Source organism: Micropterus dolomieu, linkage group LG01 (assembly GCF_021292245.1).
Source record: "Micropterus dolomieu isolate WLL.071019.BEF.003 ecotype Adirondacks linkage group LG01, ASM2129224v1, whole genome shotgun sequence".
Classification (NCBI taxonomy): domain Eukaryota; kingdom Metazoa; phylum Chordata; class Actinopteri; order Centrarchiformes; family Centrarchidae; genus Micropterus; species Micropterus dolomieu.
The window spans coordinates 9,696,729-9,719,993 of NC_060150.1; the positions used below are offsets into that span (position 1 = coordinate 9,696,729).

The following is a 23,265-nucleotide window of genomic DNA, read 5'->3' on the forward strand; positions in this document are numbered from 1 at the left end:
CCAATGAAAATTGATTATTAGTTTGATATTAAAAACTGACAGGGTTTGCTGGCACAAAGATAGAACTCCTAGTTAGTGCTGGTTTTATAAGCATCATCATGGTGGGGCACTGACATTGTGGAGCTGTTGTCTGTCTTTGATTGTAGTGCCTTTTGTTGTTATTATATTATCTGAAAACGACCACAGACACAAAAGCAATTTCCGAAAGGATAATAAATAAAAATAAAAATTTTTTTTGTTGAAACACATCTTGAGAAATGAGGTATTGTTTTTTTTAGTATGTTCAGTAATTACAAAGGAACATGATGAATGAATTATATAATTTGATTGAAAAATTAACATAATTAGTTTTTTACTTTTGTCCTTTCAATCTAACTGTATGAGTGAGAGGCATTTCTTTCACTGTATGAATATGACGAGAAATGGATCACATGTGCACGACAAACAAAACCTGTTTATTCCTCAAGTGCGACTGAGTGGCCTCGTCTGTATAATAAAGGCCTTTCTTTACATACGAATACCTTGTCATTCAGCTGCAGCTCCTCCACCTTAATGCACACGTGCGCATGCACACACACACACACACACACACACACACACACACACACACACACACACAACAACACACATTGTCCTCCACCTCCCACGCTTCCTTAATGTTTTTTGCAGTTGCCATGGCGTCTCAGCTCACCAGCTGTGCCGGACAGCACAATAACAAGGACATGTGTATTTCTCTCATAGTGTATGCATTTGTTTGCATATTCACGTGTCAGCATATAATAAGATGCACTAATATAGTCTAATAGTGTATTTTAATCCCAGAAATCTATGATCCCTCAGGCACCATATGTATTTCACATTTGGCTAAGTATTTGTGTAATGTCAAGTCTGATAAAATAATTGCAGAGACTTCTGTATTTTTATGCTGCGTGATGCATTTGCTGGCAGCAGGAAATCAGAAAATAGCCTTTACTTGTTGCCATAGCACCACAACAAATGCGTCTGGGTCATTACAGGAAACGTTGAGAGCTATGTGAGATCAACATGCTCACATGAGCTTAGATGTTTTTAGATTCAAAGTTACAGAATTGTCTGGGATTTTAAATCTTTCTCAAAGATATCTCCTTATTTGAGTTATGAAGTCTCGACATGAGACTAAACATATTCTAGACAAACAACAGATTAAAAACAAAATATGGGTCAAAATAGCAAGTTCAGGGAGATAAAACTTCCTCACCCTTGCGTCTAAGTGCAAAATTAATTTAGTATCTGATCCACATAACACAGTGAAACAAACCGTAACTTATACTTATTTTCTCTCTCTAGCAAACGCAAAAAAATATGGAGGCTTTCCCGCTAACTTACGCATTTTTCTGTAATAAAAAGTGGCAGTACTTAAAATATCAGCTCCACACCTGCTATAATATACCAATTGATCCACACTTTGAACAACACCAACAAAAACTCCCTTTTCACTTTGTCGTCAACGCAGTTTGCAGTTCAGTTTAGACTAAAGGAACAGCCATTGAGGAGTCTCTCTCTGTTAAGTTGCGTTGAATCTCCAAACATCCATGAGTGGAGGGTTTGGAATAGCTTGAATAATAGAATAAAATGTTCCCTGAGTGATGTGACGTGAGTGTGTTGGCTCAGCCTCCTTCAGCTGAAGGATAGCATCTCTTTCAGCACATTTATCCAAACACTTGGTGTGCTGGTGTGTGTGTTTGCACACAGGCCTTTTTGTGTGTGAATCTCCGATCATGGATGTTTGAAATCTTTTAACGACCATTCTGGGACATTTTATTATCCTTTGTGTTTGGGTCTGAGATTGAGTTTATGCGAGTATATAAACTCGCACAAACTAGACTTTCCTTTTGGTTAAAAGTATTCCATGACCAAAAGGTTGACACAGGTTAGATTAACACTTATGTACCACGAAAAAAAAAGATTCACTGTGTGTCAATTGGTTTTTGGTAATTTGATTGATTGCAAATGTGTTAGGAGAATTGCACCACTAATCTTTGTATTTTAACTCATCCCTCTTTCTTCTGTGTCTTCCCACCCTTTACTCCATTTCACCCCATCTCTTCTGAAGGTTGTTTCTTTTGTTTGCAGAATGGAAGCCAACAAATGTGAAATCTTAGTGTTAAAAGTGACATTAGTTATATGAGTACAGGGTGTTTTAAGGAATAAATGCCACCAAATTCTTACAGAAATCAACCATATTTTACTTAATATTGGTAGGTAGTACTGTACAGTTTACAACTCTGTCTGTCTGTCATTGTTAACTGATGGGGACTTATGTCACCGTAGGGTAGAGACTGGTTTTTGAGGGTTAAGACTTGGTTTTAGGATTCAGGTTTGAATTAGGTTAAGATTAGGGTAAGGATTAAGGTTATAGTTGTGATGGTTATGGTAAGGGGCTAGGGAATGTACTATGTCCTTGAGGAGATAGCGAAACATGTATGCATGCATGCATGTGTTCAGTACATGCCTACATGTGCTTAGGCATTCACAGAACTGCAGGTACACTATGTTCAGTATGTTTGCGTAGCTATTTACACACTCAGTGAATGTGGCAGTGTGCAATCTGAGCAGAATGTAAGTCACCGGGCCTAAAGCATATCAAACCTTTATCAAAGTCAAACTGAGCAGCCTCAGTTCTTCTCAGCTCGGGGTATAAATATTTAGTCAGTATAAACACAGCAGCCTTCTAGGAATGCTCTGTTCACAAACGACAGCAATGCTTTTATCCTTCTACTGATAATATTAGTGAGAGACAAAACTGTTGATTCATCCGAACATGCAACAAGCTATGAAGTTATGCTGCTCTGCTGAACTGTGAGGTTACAGGTCTGAAGCGGTCCTTTGAAATTATCTGTGTTTATCAAAGATATGATTTGTTTGAGGGATGCCTTAAAACAATCTGTTTGTTGGAAACGATCTGCAGTAAACTGACACAAATTAACGTCACTACAGGGCTATGGATTTCACCGAGGTAAAATGGTGACTCACTATCATTATTTCTTGTGCTCCATACTAATACTTTAACATATGATACATACAAGACTTGGCTTAAATATGATTTAGTTTAATGCAGGCGGATTACTATTATCTTTAAAGTGATAACATGTGAATTTGTAGCAGCTCTAAGGCTAAACAGTAAGTATTCATAAATAATGTGTGGGTGCTTTGTTAAGTAAATTGGTAGATTCCATATGAAAAACAATCTGCTGATCTGAACTCCTGAACTCCTTTCCTCTTTGCACTGGAGAGGTGGACAGTGGTGGACCCTTTACAGCTAAATGCCAGTGGGTGCACACTCACCTAAAAAAGTTCCAAAAATAAACCTGGCTATATCAGCCATGCTAAATGAATGTTTTCTTTTTCTTTTCAATTCAAAGAAACCTTCATACAAAGGGTTTAATTAAAAATGTGTCACTCCTTCTTACATTGGGTTTTTCCTCTTTTGCAATTTTTTAGTTTTTGCCATTATTTTATGCTAAGGGTTAGGATAGAGTTCCACAATTAATTATATGTCGTGAATTAATTTGACATTTATAATTATATTACTTTCACATTCTTATTTCTTATTGTCAACAAATCCCATAAACTAACAATGTGTAAGTCCTGTCTGTTGACTCAGCCCCAAGAACATTCATTCGTACTGAAGACGTAAATGTTTATAAATGGATCACAAATATATAGTGGCTTTTTTTAAAGGCTCAGAAATTTCCGAAAACAGCTGGCCAGCCTTCTCCTTTAACAAGTTAGTTAACCTACCAGCCAACCTAACAAAAAGCCTCCACTGTATAAACTCAAGATTTTTATGCACAGACACACACACACAAACAAACAAAGGTTTTATGTTCTGAGGAGGGTTTTAATTTCCCAGACAGTATGGGCATGTGGTTTAACATGAGCTTCACCAAGCAGAGTCTGTATTTGTTTGTGTGTGTGTGTTTCATGTTTTTATATCCCAGTGGGGACTTTAACTTGAATGCTTTAACCTGAATGCACACTAACCAATGAGGTTCCCATGGCTAGAGACTGCTTTTTGAGGGTTAAGACTTGGTTTTAGGGTTCAGGTTAGGTTAGGGTTAGGCTAAAGTTAAGGTTAGGCATGTAGTTGTGATGGTTAAGGTTAGGGTAAGGAGCTAGGGAAAGCATTATGTCAACGAGATGTCCCCACGGGGATCAAGGAACAAACATGTGTCTGTGTGTTTGGGTGGAGGCATAGGATGAAGAGAAGAAGAAGAAGAAGAAATAAGTGGAAGAAAGACAGGAAGTGGGGGTTGACAGATCCATCCCATCTCTTTTTCTTTCTCTGGAATGCAGCTGGAATCCAAGCCCTACTCCCCTGTTGGCTCCACCTACACTCCCACCACCTCATATCAGGCTTCAGAAACACACACGCACACGCACACACACACACATACACACATGCGCACACACACAAGCTGGGTTTGCACTAGTTATTCCTTCTGTTAGGTCATTTTACCATGAAATAAGTGGTTGCCTGTTCTAACAGGTCCAGCTGATATGTAGTCTCATGCACACTCCTTTTGTTGTGTTTGTGAGAGAGGGAGTACGTGTTCATACCTAAAAGAAAGGAATTCACAAGCTAGGCCTTGACAGTAAAGTAAATGTTTCCCATGTTGGCAACCAGGTTTCAGCTTTTGGTCACCATATTTTAATAGTACATGTAAAAGCGTAATGAAAGCATGGTATGCAAAATAAGCGCAGTTTTTTCTGCCACGCACACACAAAAGCGGCTCAGGTTCTCTAATATTTTTGGGGAAAGAAGAGCTGTTCAGGATGTAGAGATGCGGCGAAGGCTAGTATAAAAACAACCCTTAAATTGTAAAGTTTAAATGTATGTCAAATGATTTTGCCGATCTTTGCTGCATGTACCCACCCATAATGTCCACAGCCAGTAACATAGTGGTAAATAAAAAGGAGAGTAATGATCTTCACATGATTTAGGATTTCTTTCCCGTAAAACATGACACACTTTCCACATTGTTATGAGTTACAAGGATATGTGCCGAGACCTACAGAGGTCACACATTTTGCAGAGAAATCATTGCATAATTTGTGAGTTATTAAAAAATGTAAATGTTCCCTTTAAGTGACCCTCTTAATCACTCTTACACATAACATTATACAGCCATAATGTCAGGTAATGTATGAAGGATGCTTAAGGTGGGTGACGTTTGCCGTTCGATGTTCGTCGTGTCTGATTTTTCCATTCCCGAGAACTTGCACAAACTGCGTCAGAGCCTTTGAACACATAAACTATCTCTTAATGCTTACGTTCGAGAAGGATGCTGTCTTTGTTCCTCACTCACACAGCCAGGGTCAGCGCAGTGTTTACAGCACGGAGTTGTTGCCATGGCAACAGACAGCACCTCGCAGTCAGAAAGAGGAGAGTCTGCAGTGTTAGATTCAGAAATCCTTGAGAGCGACATGAAACAAAGCAAAACAGGAAATGCAGTTACATTTTTAAAAGGTTTTTGCAAGTGGCAACTAGCTCCTTGATATGAGGACATGGCTTGAATAAAAGTAAGCTGGACAGAGATGTAGAAGTAGGAAAATGAAGAGTTGACTTTCCATTTTGATAACTACAGCACTGTACCACTTTTAAGTACTGAGCTACATTTCCACAAAACCAGAAAATAAAAAAAACTACCATTTTACAGTTCATAAACATCACATTTTGATAGCATAGAGACTCGTGATGCAACATAAACATCTGTAAACACAGTTTATCTAAACTTGGGGTGGCTGGCAATTAGAGGGTTCAATCCCCTGGCAAGATACTGAACCCCAAAGAGCTATGTGAGTGTGCATGAATAGTTAGTTTCTTTCTGATGAGCAGTTTTGGACCTTGCATGGTAGCTTCTGCCATGAGTGTATGAATGTGTGTGAATGGGAACATTGCACATATTTGTTGTTAATTTGTTGTTAATTGTAAATTATTTAAATTTTTTTATATTGTCACTTGTATTATTTCTCTCTATTCTTCTGTTATTCTTATATAACTTGCATTTGTTTGTTACATATTTATATATTTCTGCATCTATTTATGTCAGCTGTATGTCTGTCTGCGTGCACCTTAAGACCAAAGCAAATTCCTTGTATGTGTAAAACATAACTTGGCAATAAAGCTCCTTCTGATGCTGATTCTGATTCTGGGGTAAATGACATGTAGTGTTAAGCGCTTTGAATAGCTAGAAGACTTGAAAGGCGCTATACAAGTACAATCAATTTACTATTTACGATGACAGATTTAAGTTGTGGTTATGATGGGAGGATGACTTTTAGCTCATCACAGATATATTGGTATCAACATAGAGTATATGTTGCCTGTAAGGTACAAGAAATTGCCGTACAGAAATGCCAAAGACGCATTTAAAGTCATTTAGCAACACTGACACCATTTCAGAGTTCGAAAAGTAGATTTTTTTGTCACATTCAGCACATGTATATTGGTCACAGTTCTTTAATACCTAATTTTTTACCACATTATGTTATGTGTTTATGTTGAAAAAATCTATATTGGCCAACTCTTAAACACTCATAGCTGTATTGGCCAGTATTAGGCTCTAGCAACTGCACTGTACAGTGATGTACATTATATCAGCATCCTTCAATACACTGTAGATTTTCAACTAGATTCTGTGAACACACTCAATGAACCAAATCTAATCTGTTTTGTACTTTGCCCAGTGTTATGGCGGCCGTCTCCACTGTGAACAGAAAGCAAAATAGAAAGATTTAATAACTTCATTAAGCTAAAAGGCATGAAGACATGCAGGTAAACTTTCAAAGTACAAATTCAAGCACAGAAACACACACACTGTATGACTGCAGTAAGTCATTTCAGAGCCTATTAAATCTCCATTAACACACAGCATCCCTGCTACCCCGAGTTAATCCAACCCAGGTGTGTGTTTGTGTGTGTTTTCACCCCATCTCACCACTCTTTCTCCTGGCCTTTCTCTTACCGTCCGTTAACTTTCTCACTTTGTCTTTATCTGTTGCTGTCTCCGCATTTCATATCTCCGCTCAGACTAAACCCTCCATTTCCCGCACTAGATCAAACAAATCTCAGCTCTCAGTGGGAAACTAGACTGACACAAGTCATTGTTAATCTTCTTAATCACAGTCATGTCTATAGTCACCTACACGACAACCATAGATTTCTCCTCTTTGAGTCGATTCGTCTGTCTTCATTAGCCACTGCAGGCCAAGGCCTGTCATTGATTCTTTAAGTGTGTATCACATATGCTAATTCATGCCAAGGCTCCTACATTTACCTGTGAGTTATTTTCATCCCTTTATTTATATTTAAAGTGTCCGAGAGTGAAAGACAAAAACAGAGAGAATGAGATGAACTCAGCAAGACAAAGCATCTGCTTTCTTTTAAGCTGAGTGCTTGAATAATGAGGGTGAAAGATGATGCACAGTGACAACAGGGTTATAAAATAGACAGAGTGATGAACCAAACAGAGGTAGACAATAGAAAGATGAAAAGATAAATGATGGCTTTTTTTGGGAACATAAAAGTGGCATGCATTAGAATACTTTCTCTAGGGTTTTCTTTAGCCAAGGTGGCTAATGCTGCTCATGTCAACCACTTGCTTCTTTTTCTGTTTATTGCAAACAAGCCACTGTTGCCGCTGGAAATGTAAAACGCATAACTTCCTGCGCTTATGGAATTTTTCCAGGAAAGACCTCTTAGACGCCAGGTGTTCGGAAAGGTAAAATCCTTCCTGAGCTGGCATTAGGCTGATTTGCTATTGTGGTATAGCAATCATCCATATAGAGTAGCAAAATGAAGATTTGTTTATTTAAAACAGTAATATAAATGGCTTAATTGCGTGCTTAAACTTCATTTAGCTTTTATCCAAATGCAAACTCCTCCTTTAAACTTTTTAAAAACATCACATCTTTTTCCCAGTTCAAGTCCAAAAAGTAAGCCAACAACACAGTTTTTTTTATCTTGTGGGGACTACTGGATCTTGAAAACTAATGTCTTACACACACACAAACACACACACATATTAATGTTCTGGGAAGGTGCTCTGCAGGAGAGAATATGATCTCTGCTTGGCAGTGACGCTGTTCCCTACTAAAGCAATACAAACACACATTATTATGTTTGTGTGTGTGTGTGTGTGTGTGTGTGTGTGGATATGTGGGTGTTGGTGACAGTACAAACAACCCCACTCCACTGGAGATCTCTTATGAGAATACTTTGCAAGTTTGTAATAATAACAATGCGGGTCCACATTTACCAAAATATTTTATTGTTTATATGGTTTAAACAGTAAGGAGGGAGGGCCATTTATAGGAAAATCTATGCAGTTTGATTGTATAAATGCTCTGCAGCCCACAACGCTTCTTGTAAAGGTTTGTATGTAAATGTCTGCAGTCCAACAGCTATAAAATATCCTTTTAAATTTAACACATTTCAGGAACTAGGATCAAATTGTTGGGGTTTTTCTCCCTGTCCAATGCATTTTAAACAGTTTTATTTGGCCCCAGTGCTGTGAAAAATGCTCTGACTGCAGCTGGTATCAGCTATTGTAATGTTTTTGTAAGATACTTTTGACATAAAGAGGCTGAAGAGACAGCTGTGCGCAGCTGTGACTGTCCACAGCGTAGCCCACCCACATTTTTACTGCGATTCATCATTTGTGTGTGTTTGCGTGTGTCCAAATAAATACTGCGGAATGTCCCTCCAAGTCCGTCCAACACATGGGATATTTAGTGGAAGCTGACTGGCACCCTCTGGTGCCAAAAACAACTCTTTACATTTACTTTTAATTTGCACTTCAACAAAAAAAAAAAGTTTGAGCTTGAGTTAAATGCAAACAATAACTACAAAGCAACAGTAATTGAGTTATAGTTGCTTCAAATGGATGATTCTGCTATCTACATCATGATCTACATACATGGCTCAATAGTATTTCTGATCCTGCAGTCGTTTTTCTTATAATGAGTCTCAGAGAACTTTTGCTATTTGTATTTGGGGGTATGTTAATGATGAAGACAATTTTGTAGTTTTGTTGTAAGGCGTTTTTTCCTTTCACTTACACCCTTTAGATCTTCATTTGAGAGCACTAAAGTTAGAGGGTATGAATTAATGTCTCTCTTTCCTTCTATGTGCAACCTTATCCCATTAACGACTGTTACCAACTCAACGTCTACCCTTTCCCGTAGTCTTGTGCTTTCTCGTCCCTCTGCTTTATCCTCTAGTCGCTTTCTGCATGTGTTTATGGCTCTGGAGCTGTGGCTGCGAGTCACATACTGCCCTCCTGTTCCTGCACAACATCTGCTGCAGTTATTAGTCCTATTATTATTATCATTTCTATTCCTATTCTTATCAGTACAATTATTCATTAATATGTGCATATTATAAGCAAAGTTACTTATTGCCCTGAACTAGAAAAAAAGTGATACTGATGATATTGGTGCATAAATGTGACATTGAATGGGATTGAAAAAAATAACATAGACTTGGAAAGGTCGCATGTGCTGGGAAGACTGATCATAAGGAAAAGAAACGTCCACTAGATGGCATTAAAACATTCTGACGCTAACTTTCATTCAGCATTCTCATTTTAATGCCTTTGTGACAAGCCAGTGCTTCAGAAGAAGTGGTCTTTTCACTCACATCGTTACCAAAAACTTCCACAAAGGAACCTGCTAACTTTAATGAAACACAAAGTGGAGGTGTATGCACAAGCTGCACAGTCCTCAACACGCGCACACCTGCAACCAATAGGCCTACGACTCTCCCTGCCTCGCTTCTGGAACTCAAGTGTTCCTCCGCTGAGCTATTTTTCTATTTATAGCAGCGGGGCTCCGGCTGTGTCTAAAATGCCTGCTGTCTCATTCTGTTTTGCTTCCTTACTGTTTGACAGATGGAAGGGGGGTTGAGAGGTCCTCAGGTTTAAATCACTTTTCTTTTCAGGACCTGGAGTTGTATGTATCCTTGGATGACAACAATTTGCTTTCATAGGGGTTGGTGAATCAGGCAGTCACAAAAGAGAGGAAGAGAGTTAGAAGAGGTTGTCTGATTTTATGCTGAACAGATGTTCAAATGATGGTACATCCATTAAAAAGTATAGTGTATCTGCATCAGTGTCACTTGAGTACTTGCCCTAACATGACTTCACTTCTAATCCTTACACGCTACTGACCTCTTGACCCTTAAAAGAAACTTGCGGCAGATATTTTATGGCTCTAAACTAAATAAAAGTCAATGTTTATGTTGTGTTTTGTTACATAACTGAGTTACAAATCAATGTTGCTTTGGAAACAGTCCCAAGAAACAAGTCCAGTTGAATTCAGTGTTGGCCAATTGTTTGAGCCCAAGTTTGCTCCCAGCAGATGACAGAGAGGCCAAGACTGGGGACAAATGGCATTTTTAGCAATGCAATCAAAAGTTCTTTAGGAGAATAAAGTTAAGCCCCCTCCCCCGCTCCTGGTTTAGCTGGAAAAATGCATTATTACAAAGCAGAAAACAGGGCTGTTTTTCTGAGCTTGTGAAAAGTTGACATGCTTCTCACAGGACATGATGACATAATAGAATATGAAAGCAGCACAACTTTAAACAACAACAGCAATAAAATGCAACAAGCACATTAGCGCAGCAGTAATATTTTGATACTTTATGAATTAATACTTACATACCTTTACTTCAATAAGGTTTTGAATGCAGGCCTTTTGCTTGTGGTGGGTTATTTTTACAGTGTGGTATTAGTACTTTTGCTTACGTGAAGGATCTGAGTACTTCTTGCACCACTGTCTACAAGTGGAACTTTGGCCTTATAGGTCATCAAAAACATTAAGATGTGTCCTCTGGAGACCATGCATATACCAAAACACTAACTCATGACAATCTGGCTACTAGTTTTTGAGATGGAAGCTCAGTTTAGGAAGAGAAAATAAGTGGAAACTACAATAACATGCTATAAAAAGGAAGTTTAGAGCAGCAGTTTGAAAGATGCACTGATTTAGCCGCCCTCAGCTCCTCAGGCAGGTCAGTTCAAAGGAGCCTCCATGTTAGAGAACAAATTGCTGCATGCTTTAGTCTTTGGGCAAAGCTGGACCTGTCCAACAAATACAGACTGTGATCCCAGCTTGGTTCTTGTTTCCTCAAAAGTAAAATCAAGCTGGTGTGATATCATGTTATTGCTTTAGTTCTGTTGCATTTAGCATAAGCTGGAGATTATTAAGAAAGGGGTTTAGCAGCCCAAAAGAAAAGGGGAATATAGCCAGGATTTCTGTAAAAGAGGGTCAATAAAAGTGAAGGATGGATGGGAGTGAGATGCTGTGAAGAAAAATGAAACCAGGCAGAAAAAGGATGGGTGGGTGAAGAGGAGAGGAAGTTGGGGGGTAACTCAGTCAGTAGCCACCCCCTCTTTCAGTAGGAGCCCTGGGGCCTCGGCATGAAGCTCTGACCTGGAATTCCAAATCAAGAATTCCCTCAACCTCCCTACTGAAAGAGCCTCACACACACACATAAAGGAAGGGGGTGCACCAAGCAAAATGCACAATTTTCTCCAAAACTATGGCTTATTTAAACTAGCTTTCCAAATACTTGAGGCTGTACTTGATCAACAGACACATGATAATTGTAACATCACACACACATGCATGCACGTGAGTGTACACACTCACTGGTATAAATTCTCAAACCTTAGCTCTCAAAGCTGCCTAAATTCTGCATGTGTGAGCAGGTACAATCAGATAATCCTTTTAAAATACAGCATGAAACTGTCACTGAAAAAAGGTCAAATGCTCTGCAGTTTGAACAAGCGCTTAATATACGCAGAATGAAAAGACTGTGCTACCATCACGGTTAAAACATGTAAAACCAAGTAGAACAACAGAAACAACAAAGAACATTTATGGCACATCTGTGAAGGCTGTAAGCGAGATGTCCTTCGCTGAGCTCAGAAGTCACAAACCAACATTCAGATAAAAAACAGAACCTGATAAAATCAAAAACAAAATTGGATTTTATTCCTTTGGGCTCTTTTTTCCCCCTGCAATGACACAGGATATGAACATGCATCTTGTTATTCCTTATGAAGATTGTTGTACGCATACTCACACTCGCTGAAACACACACACTCAACCTATATCCACAACCCTGAGCAAAATGTCAGGATAGAAAAACTCTGATCAAAGATTTAAATGGACACTGAAAGATGCTTTAAAGTTGTCCACATTGATAATGAAGGTCAGCTGTGGGAGTACACTGATTTGAGCCTTCATACTGCTCATATTTTGCAGAAATTTTTAATTTATTAAAACTATCATTAAAACTTCTTATTTTTGTTCTTTGGCCATTATTTCCATCTATTGTGATGACATTGTGCTTAGCAAATTCTAGAGGAAACGGGCAATAATACAACAAATGAGATGGAACAAGAAACAAGGACTCAAATGGACCTTCCTGGATAGTATTTCATCAAAACTACAACAATAACTGAACATTCTCTCCCGTGTCACCCTCTACTGCAAAGACAATAGCAAGCTACAGAATAGAAGTAGATATATGGGAATAGTTTTTCAGAAATTATTCATTTCCATTGCTTATCCAGTACTGATTAAAAAATAAACTGTTGCTGCTTTTCTCATTGCATGCTTCTTACAAAATGAAGGGCGAGGGAATTTAAAACCACAGTATTAAAATAAACCCTTTAAATAACTCTGGGGTGACTAAATATACTCAACCATCTTTTTCAGTTTCTATCTTTCTGTTATTGTTTCAAGATTAGACAAATGATTTAGATGTTGTGAAACTTAACCCAGTGTGAGTATCATATCACCAGAGTTTACACTGATTGAGACAAATACATAAATAGGAAGTTGTAAACGTAACACACCATGACATATGCGAGAGGATCTTATCCATGCTTCCCCTCTGGCCCATGACAAACCACATTAGAGAGAACATTAGTGGACACAGGGGTCACTGTAATGCACACACCCGAATACACAAGGGGATGGACAATTTTGCCTTCAAGACTGAAAAGTGTACAATTAGATCATCCACCCACTGCCTTTGGATTCTCTCCCACACACATGAAAACACATTCATGCACACTAAAAGTAACTCAACACTGCTGCTTTCTCACTGGAGGAGAGGTTTAATCTGCACCAGACAGAGAGATTCTGGCTGCGGAAATTAATGTTTACTTTTCAGCCGTCTCTATTTCAAACCGCTCTCTTTTCCATCATTGTTGGGAAAACATCCCAAAGGAGATGTGAGATTGCTAAACCAAAACACTGCCGGAAAAAACCCTGCTGTTTCATATGGTTCTTTTCAAGGGAATATCATGGAATCTTGTCATAAAAAAATTGCCCAGTGAAGTATCATGTTTCTGTGCACAAATGAGAAGAAGCTTGAATTATGTTTTTAAACAAATTGTAGTATATAGTACAGTATGCCGGGGTCTCCCTCAGGTACTAGCTACATCTCATTGGAATCAAATGTTGATGTCATATCCTGTTTGGTCTCTAAAGTGCATTTTCTTACTGCATGCTCTGCTGTGTTAGTTTGTCTGATTACTTTATGGCACAAAGGGAGATTGCTTCACAACACAAAACAAAAAAGGGGGCTGTTATGTGCTAAAATGTGACTTTTTTTACAGAAATAAAACACATGACCCTTTTTTTTTGAGTATGTAGTACATTCATACCGGCAATACTTCTCAATGAGGTGCTGATGGACCCTTCTCGAAAACTGTAAGCAAATTATAATTGGTGCTGTGATGGCCCTCAAGATGTAAAAAGTCAATTATATTAAGTATCAAATCCTTGGAAAAAGAGTATTGTTTGGGCATTTTAACATTACAATTTTTTGAATGTAGTTGTCACACAGCGTGTATAATTTCCTGTTTGTACAAAGTGGTAAGGTACATTAAATCATTTTATGCTAACTAGCAAATCTGAGCACCATCAAAAGAATTATGTACTTATGAACAGTGAATGATTTAAAGAGGTATTTTAGGAGGTTTACAGCCCTTTGCAAGTGGGAGCAATAGGCTTTCTGAGGATCTAAGGCTGTAAAATTTATAGTTGTGCTTTGAGGGGTTACAGCGTAGCTAGCTTATACACATGATGCGCTGATGTGCACCTCCTCGAAAATGTAACTACACAGTGGGGTTATGGTGTCTACTGCGATATCATGTGGGGACCGCAAGAAGTGTGGTTCGTCAGATTGTGCTGCTTGTGTTTTCTCCTAAAATCAGAAAAGACACTAAACTTTAAATCAAAGCTATCTGCTGTGGGGCTGCTGTAACCACTGCCATAACCCCTTATAAATTATGCATCCAGCTTAACACTGTAGTGAGACAGAGGCTACCAACTCTCTCCTCTCATGTCTCATTTGTTTAGTGTAATCATACCAAGCCACCACAACACATACACATTAGAAACCTTGAGTCACTCGCATTCACCTTTAGTTTCCTATCCTGTTTACAACAAAGATGCCTTGCAAAGCCAAAGAGGAAGAGGGTACAGAAAAAGAGTGAGCCTTACTCATTTGTAAGAAAAATGTAAGTCTAGGGCCTAGCCTGTCTAGGTCGAGCCAATATGTGGAGAACAACCCTGCTATACTGGGCATAAAAATAGATTTTCACTAAAGAAATTATATGTTAAGATGTTGAAAGAGCATATTTAATATTACTATGTGTCTGTTTTACTATCTATTAACCCCCATTGAACATAGAAATGAGTCTGGTCTGTCAGGTTAACAACCAGGCCCATTAAATGTAATGAGGACCATAATCAAACTACAGCCCATGCAGACCTGCATTCATAAATCCAGAGCTTCTCCCTGGAGGGGAACTGTACTAGGACATGCTGCAAAGGTCACGTATACCATAACAAGGAATGTTTAGCAACAAGAAACAACAGGTTCAGTGGTATTTTTTGAAGGACACCTTAGTTCATTCTGGTAAAACTGTTGATTTAGCAGGATATAAGGGAACACAGAATTTCACCAGGTGAACAGCACATGCAAAGAGAAAATCCACCCTAAAATCTGACCTTTTGTGTCAGAGACATTTTTTATCTCATTTCTTACCAATTCGTATTGCAGAATGACATATTGGAATCTCATGCTTCAGAACTACATTGAGTTACAGCATGATTTTTTTCCTGCAACAATTATCTTTATATATCCTATATAGAGAGTTGACTTAGAGGTAATTTGACTCACAGGAGCTCTGATTCATGCTGCCGTGAGATCAAACTATGACTTTAAGGCAACTGTGAACAGATTCAAATCAGAAACTACTGCTGTAAGCCAAGAAAATCAACCTGTGCCGCATCACAATTTCAGTGTTTTGATGGATGTTCTTGCAACAGCGTGATGACATCCTATATTTGACTGCTTGACCTACTTTATGGCCCGGCAGCTCTGCACTCTTGCTGCAGTGATACTGTTTGCTTAAACCAAAAAACTCTCTACGTTTGTGAGACTACTTGGCTGAACCGTCCGAAGTAAGTGTACTTGTTTTTAGTGTGTAAGAGCATTCCAGAGATGTCGAACAATCAAGGTCGTGTTCCTCCAACGCAGCCTCCTCACTTTGAGGGAACTTAGGGAGGAAATCAGGGAGGAAAGGCAAAATGGACAGCAGATAGGTTCACTAGTTCAAGCCTCTCGGTTTATTAGAGCGTATAAGACGAAATAAATTGAAACAGGGAATCTTGTATAGCCAAATTTCAAATATGCAGAATGAGAACAGTTTTTTTGGTCTTGTTTTTTACTTTTGATTGGAGTGGTTGAACCAGTTTAGTAGTTACATTTGTCTTATCCCTGAGTGTTTGTGATTGATGACGTAGCAACTCATCATAAAAGCCTGAGACAGAGCATGTTTTCTCTATTACACTGGGAAACATTGGGACTCATTAATTGTATACTGTATGTGTACAGTATAATATAGTCGCTAATGATAATAATCATTAGTTGCAGCCCGAAAGAGAACGCTTCAAAATAAAGCTACAAAGTGCTTTACAGCACTGAAAAGATGCTAAATCTCTCCTCTTAGTTCTAGTTTTACAAACGTTACTGTAGAACAACTGCTGGCTCCTGGCAGATAGCCATGATCTGTGTGAATGCCCCAGCCTATATGGTTCATAGCATAAGCAATGGCAAACATGTGCAGCAGTTCATGCTGAAATGTCTCAGAAAAGACGGAGGTAGAATCTGAGTGCAATATATCTAATAAACAAAACATTACGCCAGTTGCTTGAAAAATGTTTTTACAGAATGAGTAAGCCTCCAACACAAATGTTTTTTTAATTAGATATTTCACATACCATGTGGTGGATTGGATCAAAATATATCACAGTACTTTTATCCAATAGCCAACAAACTGTCTCAAATCGATCAAATGTTGTAAATGTTACCTTTAAAGGAAAGATTTTCCCACTTTCTTCACCAGTTGTCTTTTAGTGGACGTGTGGATGGGTTTAGTTCAGCATCTTTGAACAGGTGAGTGTTAGCTGAACCGTCTCTCACTTTGTCGAGGCGAGAGAGCATTCAATCATTTCTTAAAGGTGCAATGTGTGAGATATGGCCTGACTTTCAGTTTAAAATGTTCATTAAAAAATAGACTAAAATTATCACCAGAATGTTGTAGTAAATAACACTTCTGATGTCAAAGATCTGTATTTAGGTATTGGGCTGCAGAGATATCCACTTAAATTAGCATGCTAACCAGCTAGCATGCTAACCAGCCAGCCCCAGCCCGTCCTGTGTAAAGTAGTATAGCTCAGGGCCCCTGTACTTTCAGCTGGGAGATGTGATGCTGCGAGGCTGTGAACGATGAGTTTGCTGTGATCATTCCGGACTCAGTCAGCTAAGAGGACCTCTAAGTTAGCTGCACGGCTAACTGAGCCAATGACTTGATATGTTATATGCTGCCCCCTATTTTTTGGGATATGAATTCAACAGGTGGAGAGTAGTCTCAGTTCTTACACATTGTGCCTCTTGAGATTTCTATAGCTAAATGCAACACAATGATGTAGCTGGTATAATGGTTACTATTCACCAGAGATGAGGCTGAAGGAATGTCAGTAGTTTTGCATGTATTTAGTTATAAACAAAATGAACAAATTATAATTTCCACCTCAAGGTGTTGCTAGAGGAAAATTCAGCAGATCACCAAAGTCATTGGGCTTCATCCGCTGGAAACGACGAATGTCTGCATCAAATGTTGATATGATATTTCAGTCTGGACCAGAGTGGTGGACTGACAATATTTAGAGCCATGGTGCTAGTGTGGCTAAAACAAATCAAATTTAGTGATCCTAAGCAAACAATAGATTGGTCGGTTAGACTTTCTCAAAGTGTCTTCTCTGAGCTGAGTACTTTGACGCAGTTCAACAATGATGCATAAACATTTATCAACATGGGGCATTTAGAGAATTTTAAGAATGATAACAACTGCAAGTCTAAATGTTAGTTTTGCTAATCAAAATGCTGGTCAAATACCAATACTTCTGTAAACACTTTTCTCCACTTGACATGCTTTTGCGAGAGTGATTCCAACAAATTTTTTGCTAGTCTGAAAGCAGCCAAAAAAAGTTATACATCAGACTGACATTGCGTCATCAAGGCCACTTTGGGGGAAAGAATTGTGCCTTCACATAAGGAGAGAAACAGGAAAAGCAGGTTGTTAAACAAATGAGCATAGCGATCCAAATCTGATCTGAGACACATAAGATACCTGAATACAATAAACAGCTAAATGATGCCGGTGAAACTTCCTACATATAGCTAGCTTGACTGGGAGGCTGCAGGAGTACAGCCATACAGTATAGCAGCATTAGACTTTTGTCTCCAACTAAATCTCAACATTTAAATTGTGATTGTACATTGTACGTGCACATTACACCACCAGAACACAAAGGTCTGAAACACTGCTAAATTGCTTTAAATATTCTGTTATCAATAATTTTGTAATAATAGTTGTATTTTTTAAATGGTGATTTCATTTTGGAATGATTTTCTTCACTTAGTCTCTCTTCTGAAGCATTAAGGTCTAAATGTAAGTGGCTCTAAATATAGACTGTACAATGTCAACATTCTGGTGCCCCATAAACAACCACAATTAAATTAGCAGACCAATGTTTCCTCATTAGCTGCAATTTCTAGAGTGTCCTATAAAACCTACACTGTTTTTAAACTCGTGCCATTTTGCAAGAACATGTGATGATGTGATGTCCAACTCAAGAGTCAGTAACTCCACATGAAGAACAAATACCAGTCACAGACCCTCCTACTATAATAACACAGAGGGTACTTTCTAATTTTTTTTTCTGCGTCATTGTTCTTTCAACATCAACAACCTGACCATGGAAACATAGCTATTAAGCATTCATGGCCAATATAACTGTCAGACGTTGCTTTTTCTCCACTTTGTCTCTGCTTCTCCCTTCCACTCTTCCTCTCTCTGCCTCTCTGTCCATGTCTCCCTCCTTAAAAAGGCATAGCACAAGACTAATCCACACAGGTTGCCGTACACATACACACAGACACACAGACACACACACACACACACACACACACACACAGTCAGTGGTGCAAATGCTATAATTGCTATTTTCTTTATTTACTGAATTTGAGACCAAAAATATATTTTGATATAGAAGATTAAAACAATTTCAAAAGCTGCTTTAGTCATTTATCTCACCAAAAAATTTTGGTTTGAGACATTTTGATCCAAACGGTCAACCTGGCATTAATATGATGATGAAGTGTCCCCATTTTTTCAGCAAGCTCGAGCTTTGTTGACTCTGGTTAAAATAAGAAAAACCATGATGATGTGATGTCATGAGGATTATTTCCGCTTGAACTTGGAGATTGCAAATTTAAACAGAAAACCTGCATTACAAACTGGAGGCGTGGTTTTCATCAAATGTTTTGTTGCTTGACCCATATGCAAAATCTGCCTCTCACAAGTTCACCAACTGAATAAAAGTGAAATACTTTATTGCTTTCGTTTCCAGCAAATGTACTAAAATGACATATTGACCACCATGTAGCTATTGTCTGCATTCTGACACTTTGAAAATTAGCCTGCAATGTGCTCTGGGCCTTGGACTCAGCAGGGGAGCTTGAGAAATATTTTAAGTGGGTAGAAATATGTGTTCAAAGACTCGTTTATATGAGAGTATGCCTACATGTAAATAAAAATTTAATATCATCTCACCTGCTTGGGTTTTTTGCAAGGTATAAACTTAAATGTAAACTTAAACTCAAATAGTAATAGTAAGTAAGAGCTCACACTTGTTGTCTTTTATCACCTTGATTTTGATCAACGTTCCTCAGATAACCTTTCAGATCTTTCCTGTCACCTGATTGACAGAGCACAAAAAAAATTTCAACATTTCCCTCATTGACGATTTGTATAACAATGCCTGTTTATTGTGTGACATGCCTGTTCAGTTTGCATTAGAAAAAAAGTACACTGCAACTGAATCAATCTCTAATCTGCTACATTCAGTACATTCCCAACATAAAGTCTTTGTTTACGTTTAATTTGAGGGTTTTACTTCACACCCAACAGTATGTGAAACCTCCCAGCAGACCAGCAAACACTTCTTGGCTCAGTATTTTTACAAACACTCTGAGGTGCAATAACCTCATGGTCCAGATTGTACTAATGACTCCACACTGATGGCCTCATGTTATCCTCAGTGGGCCGTAGCAGGGGAGGGAGAAACTGCATGGAAAATAGAGTTACAGCGGTGGGAAACTCAGCTGAGGGAGAGCTTCTTGACATCTCAGAGAGGTACAGAGGGAGGAAAAGAGAGTGTGGATGTGTGCCTGTGTGTGTGTGAGAGAGAGAGAGAGAGAGAGGCACACTGCAAGAAAGTGAAACACAGAGTGAAGCTGTAGTTGTTCTTTGTAATGGGAAATGATGGGAGAGCTGTTTGAGGGCTGCACGGTTTGACCCTGTGACCGCTTGCAGTCGTGAGAACCAAGTCCCGGGCCATGTGTCCTTAAGACCCTCAAATCAGCACACACGCGCGCTACAGCACGTACACACACACACTTACACCCAAGAGAAGCAGAATACATATCAGCTAATTCAGAGGAAGAGACAGTAAGTCCACAAAAGTAGCAAGACAATAATCATCCTTTTCATCAGTATTAACTATTTAGCCTATAAAGCCCCCCTGCTACAAATAAGTCACCCAACTATGTTTTGTTAAGGATTTCATATGCTTATGCTGCCTTCCCCTAATTCACACTCACATTGAAGCCTATATGAACACCAACCAACCCAAAGACGACAAAAGTAGGAGAAAGATCTGTGGGGGGGATCCAGGTGGGAGAAGTGAAGCAGTGCTGTCTCCTTCCCCTTCCCCCAGTCAATTACCCAAGTGCCCTTAGGCAATACCAAGACAACAGTAGTGCACTGGCTTGATGCTTGATACTGGAAGGCTTCCAGGAGCAGATGTCAGGGGTCAACACTGCCTCCTCAAAACCCATAAATCTTCCAGTTAGGCTCCATCATCTCCACACACACACACACACACATACACACACACACACACACACACAACTCAAGTCCTGATGTCTAATTAGAGATGCACTGCAGGCAAATGATCAGCAGCAGAATGATCTTCTCATCACAGTGCATGTGCTTGTTTCTAGCAGAAATACACAGTGTGTGAAGTCTGCTGTTGTTTTTTTACAATTGTTCCAGGAGCTGTCATATAGACTTGCTAGTGTGTTGTTCAGATCAAGGGGGGATGGAGTTGGATGGCACCTAAATTCTGTTTAGCCACTTTTCTAATGACATAGAATTTTAGTGTGCATCCAGTGAAGAAACAATAGGTCCAAAACATAGATGATTTAGGAACAGGTGGTTGCTTGCCTGATGTCCATATTTGTAACACTGCACTGACTAGCCTACAAACTCAACTCTAAACTGTGACACAATTACCTGCATGACTGAAGTAAAACCGCACAAGACAAAACGTATGCACTGCACTGGAATCAAAGTTTAAAAAAAGTTTACCTCCGATTTCCACACAACGTAAGCGTGTGAGCTGGACGGCTGCACTTTCTTCTGAAGCCACCTACGCGGGGAGAACAGCGTGCCGGTGCTTCCGGACGGCGCTGCACCGGATCCCCTCACCAGAAACGGTAAATCCCCGGCGGTATTCCTTTTGGCACACTTCACTATATCATAGTCAAAGTGGAAGTTGAAGGATGGAGAAACATCCAGAGGTATGGAAGGCGAAGAGAGGGATGGGGTTATGGGCTCCTTTAGTGTCGGAATCTTCGTGCGTAAAGCCGGTTTCCCAGCCAAGCGCTCCGGAGACGCACCTGCGTCCGCAGCCGCCGCTCCAGAAAACGACGCGCCACTTTCTCCTTCGGCCTCGGTGCCACAGTGTCTTATAATAGCGGGGTCCAGGCTCCGAGTTTGGCGTAGCCTCCGTTTGGTTATGGCTTTTGAGGCAGGCGAGGAGCAGGAGAAGACGCTGTTGAGAAGTCCTTGAGCGGCAGACATATCTCCTTATTTTTGGATCTCACATCAGCGCTGCTCAATGCGTCTCTCTAAAGCTCCCCTACAACTGTAAGACGAGTTTAGCGCTTTCCCATCAACAGGAAGGGCCACGTACAAGCTGTTGAAGAGCTGGAGTGCGCTGCATTTGGCTGCAGACGCTGGTCAAAGTGGAGAGAGAGCAAAGTCTTCTTTTCCGCTCCTGGGTTGCTCTGCACGCGTTGGTCATTCCCAAACTGGAGTGGAGTGAGAAGACACTTTGTGACTGTGTGGCTAGAGTGTGGGAGGGCAATCAGTAGGCTACTTTCATACTGTAGGCTATTCTTTTTTTCTTAACAATTTAATATCAACATATAGTAAGAACTTGAATTTCAACCCTCCATGTGAGTTTGCATTTGAATAGTCAACTCTACCAATCATTGCTCCTCTTTTTCGTCGTAAATAAAATGTAAATTAGCTCCAGATGATCATCAGCGGGTGATCACTAATTCTATCCACCAAAATCCATTCAGAAAACCATAATTTTATCCTCATTCGCCTGAAACAATTTACACCACTTTGACACTAAATTTGTTTTCTACTGGTATTTCAATTAAATATGTGGGGTAATATCCGTTTCTATAATTAATACGTTCATTTTCATAACGCTAATTAGACAAGTAGGCCTAGACAGACAGGGGTAATCAGACAGGCACAAGGTCACGCACACAGACAGACATGATTTAGCCGGGATGAAAATAGGCATATTAATCCTTGTCTCCCATTAATCCACCTCGTTGTCTGGAAATAATAGGCCTATCACTGGATCCTGCTGTGTGCTATTATTAGCGAAACAATAAGTGAGCCATATAGGATTAAAAGCCAATGCCATTCTTTACACCTGTGCAGGAGACTGTAATCCAGACATTTGTTGCTTGTGGAGGATATCAGTAAATTAAGTTTGTTTAGATTACTGTGCAAGTGTGCGCATTTGTTTAAAAGGGGGAGTGTAAGATGGAGCATGTTTGGCCCTGTGTGTGAAAGTATGGGGAAAATGAAAAGAGACAGCAGGAGTCCGGAGAGGAGGGTGCCGCACGGCTGATAAAGGAGCTTATGAAGCTGCGCCGCATGACATGCTCACACATGCACACAACACAGCATGACATGACACTGATAACAGCTGAGATAGATTTGACCCTTCTAAAAACAGTCTGTGGGGGCAAAGAATGAGAGGAGGACTAGATGAAAACGCAGAAGCAGGAATTATGGCAAGACAACACTGTGTTTTGCATTAGTTTATAATAAAGTTTATGGAAGGAAGCCAGCTATTGAGGCATTATTTCCCTCAACTGTGCCCATGCTGGATTTGGGGGGAAAAACAGGAATATAAGACAATAGTGCATAACTGAGAAGATATTATATGTTCGCATACTGCAGATCTATAAACCTGTGCAACATCCTTGACATTTCATTTTGCTCCCTCCAAGCTCTTCATCATATGTTAAAGATCTGGGCAATGTAGGACTCAGGTTACTAATGTGTAACAATGGACAACATTTAATGAGAAACAGTGATCATTTGACATGACTATCAAAATATTTCACGTAGTCAAGATCGAAGGGAAGGAGAATAAATCCACAAGGCTACACTTCAGCCAGTCACGTTCAGTGTTAGATAAACATGGACCATATTTGATGTACAAAAAGGCACCGCCTGAAACCATTTTAAGCAA

At 39.4% G+C, this 23,265-nt stretch overlaps 1 protein-coding gene across 2 annotated transcripts in view; it reads right to left on the reverse strand.

Moving 5' to 3' along the window:
• LOC123974834 (rho GTPase-activating protein 6-like) overlaps positions 1-21,764 on the reverse strand; it is a 78,815-nt gene extending 57,051 nt beyond the window's left edge. The window contains exon 1 of one of the 2 annotated variants that reach the window (XM_046055784.1): positions 21,066-21,764. In XM_046055784.1, coding sequence (XP_045911740.1) covers positions 21,066-21,560 — 495 coding nt within the window. In that variant the 5' untranslated portion in view covers positions 21,561-21,764. Of the gene's footprint in view, positions 1-5,313; positions 5,334-21,065 lie in introns of those variants that run through there. The other variant, XM_046055814.1, reaches the window with a different exon arrangement.
• Positions 21,765-23,265: the final 1,501 nt, after the last annotated feature.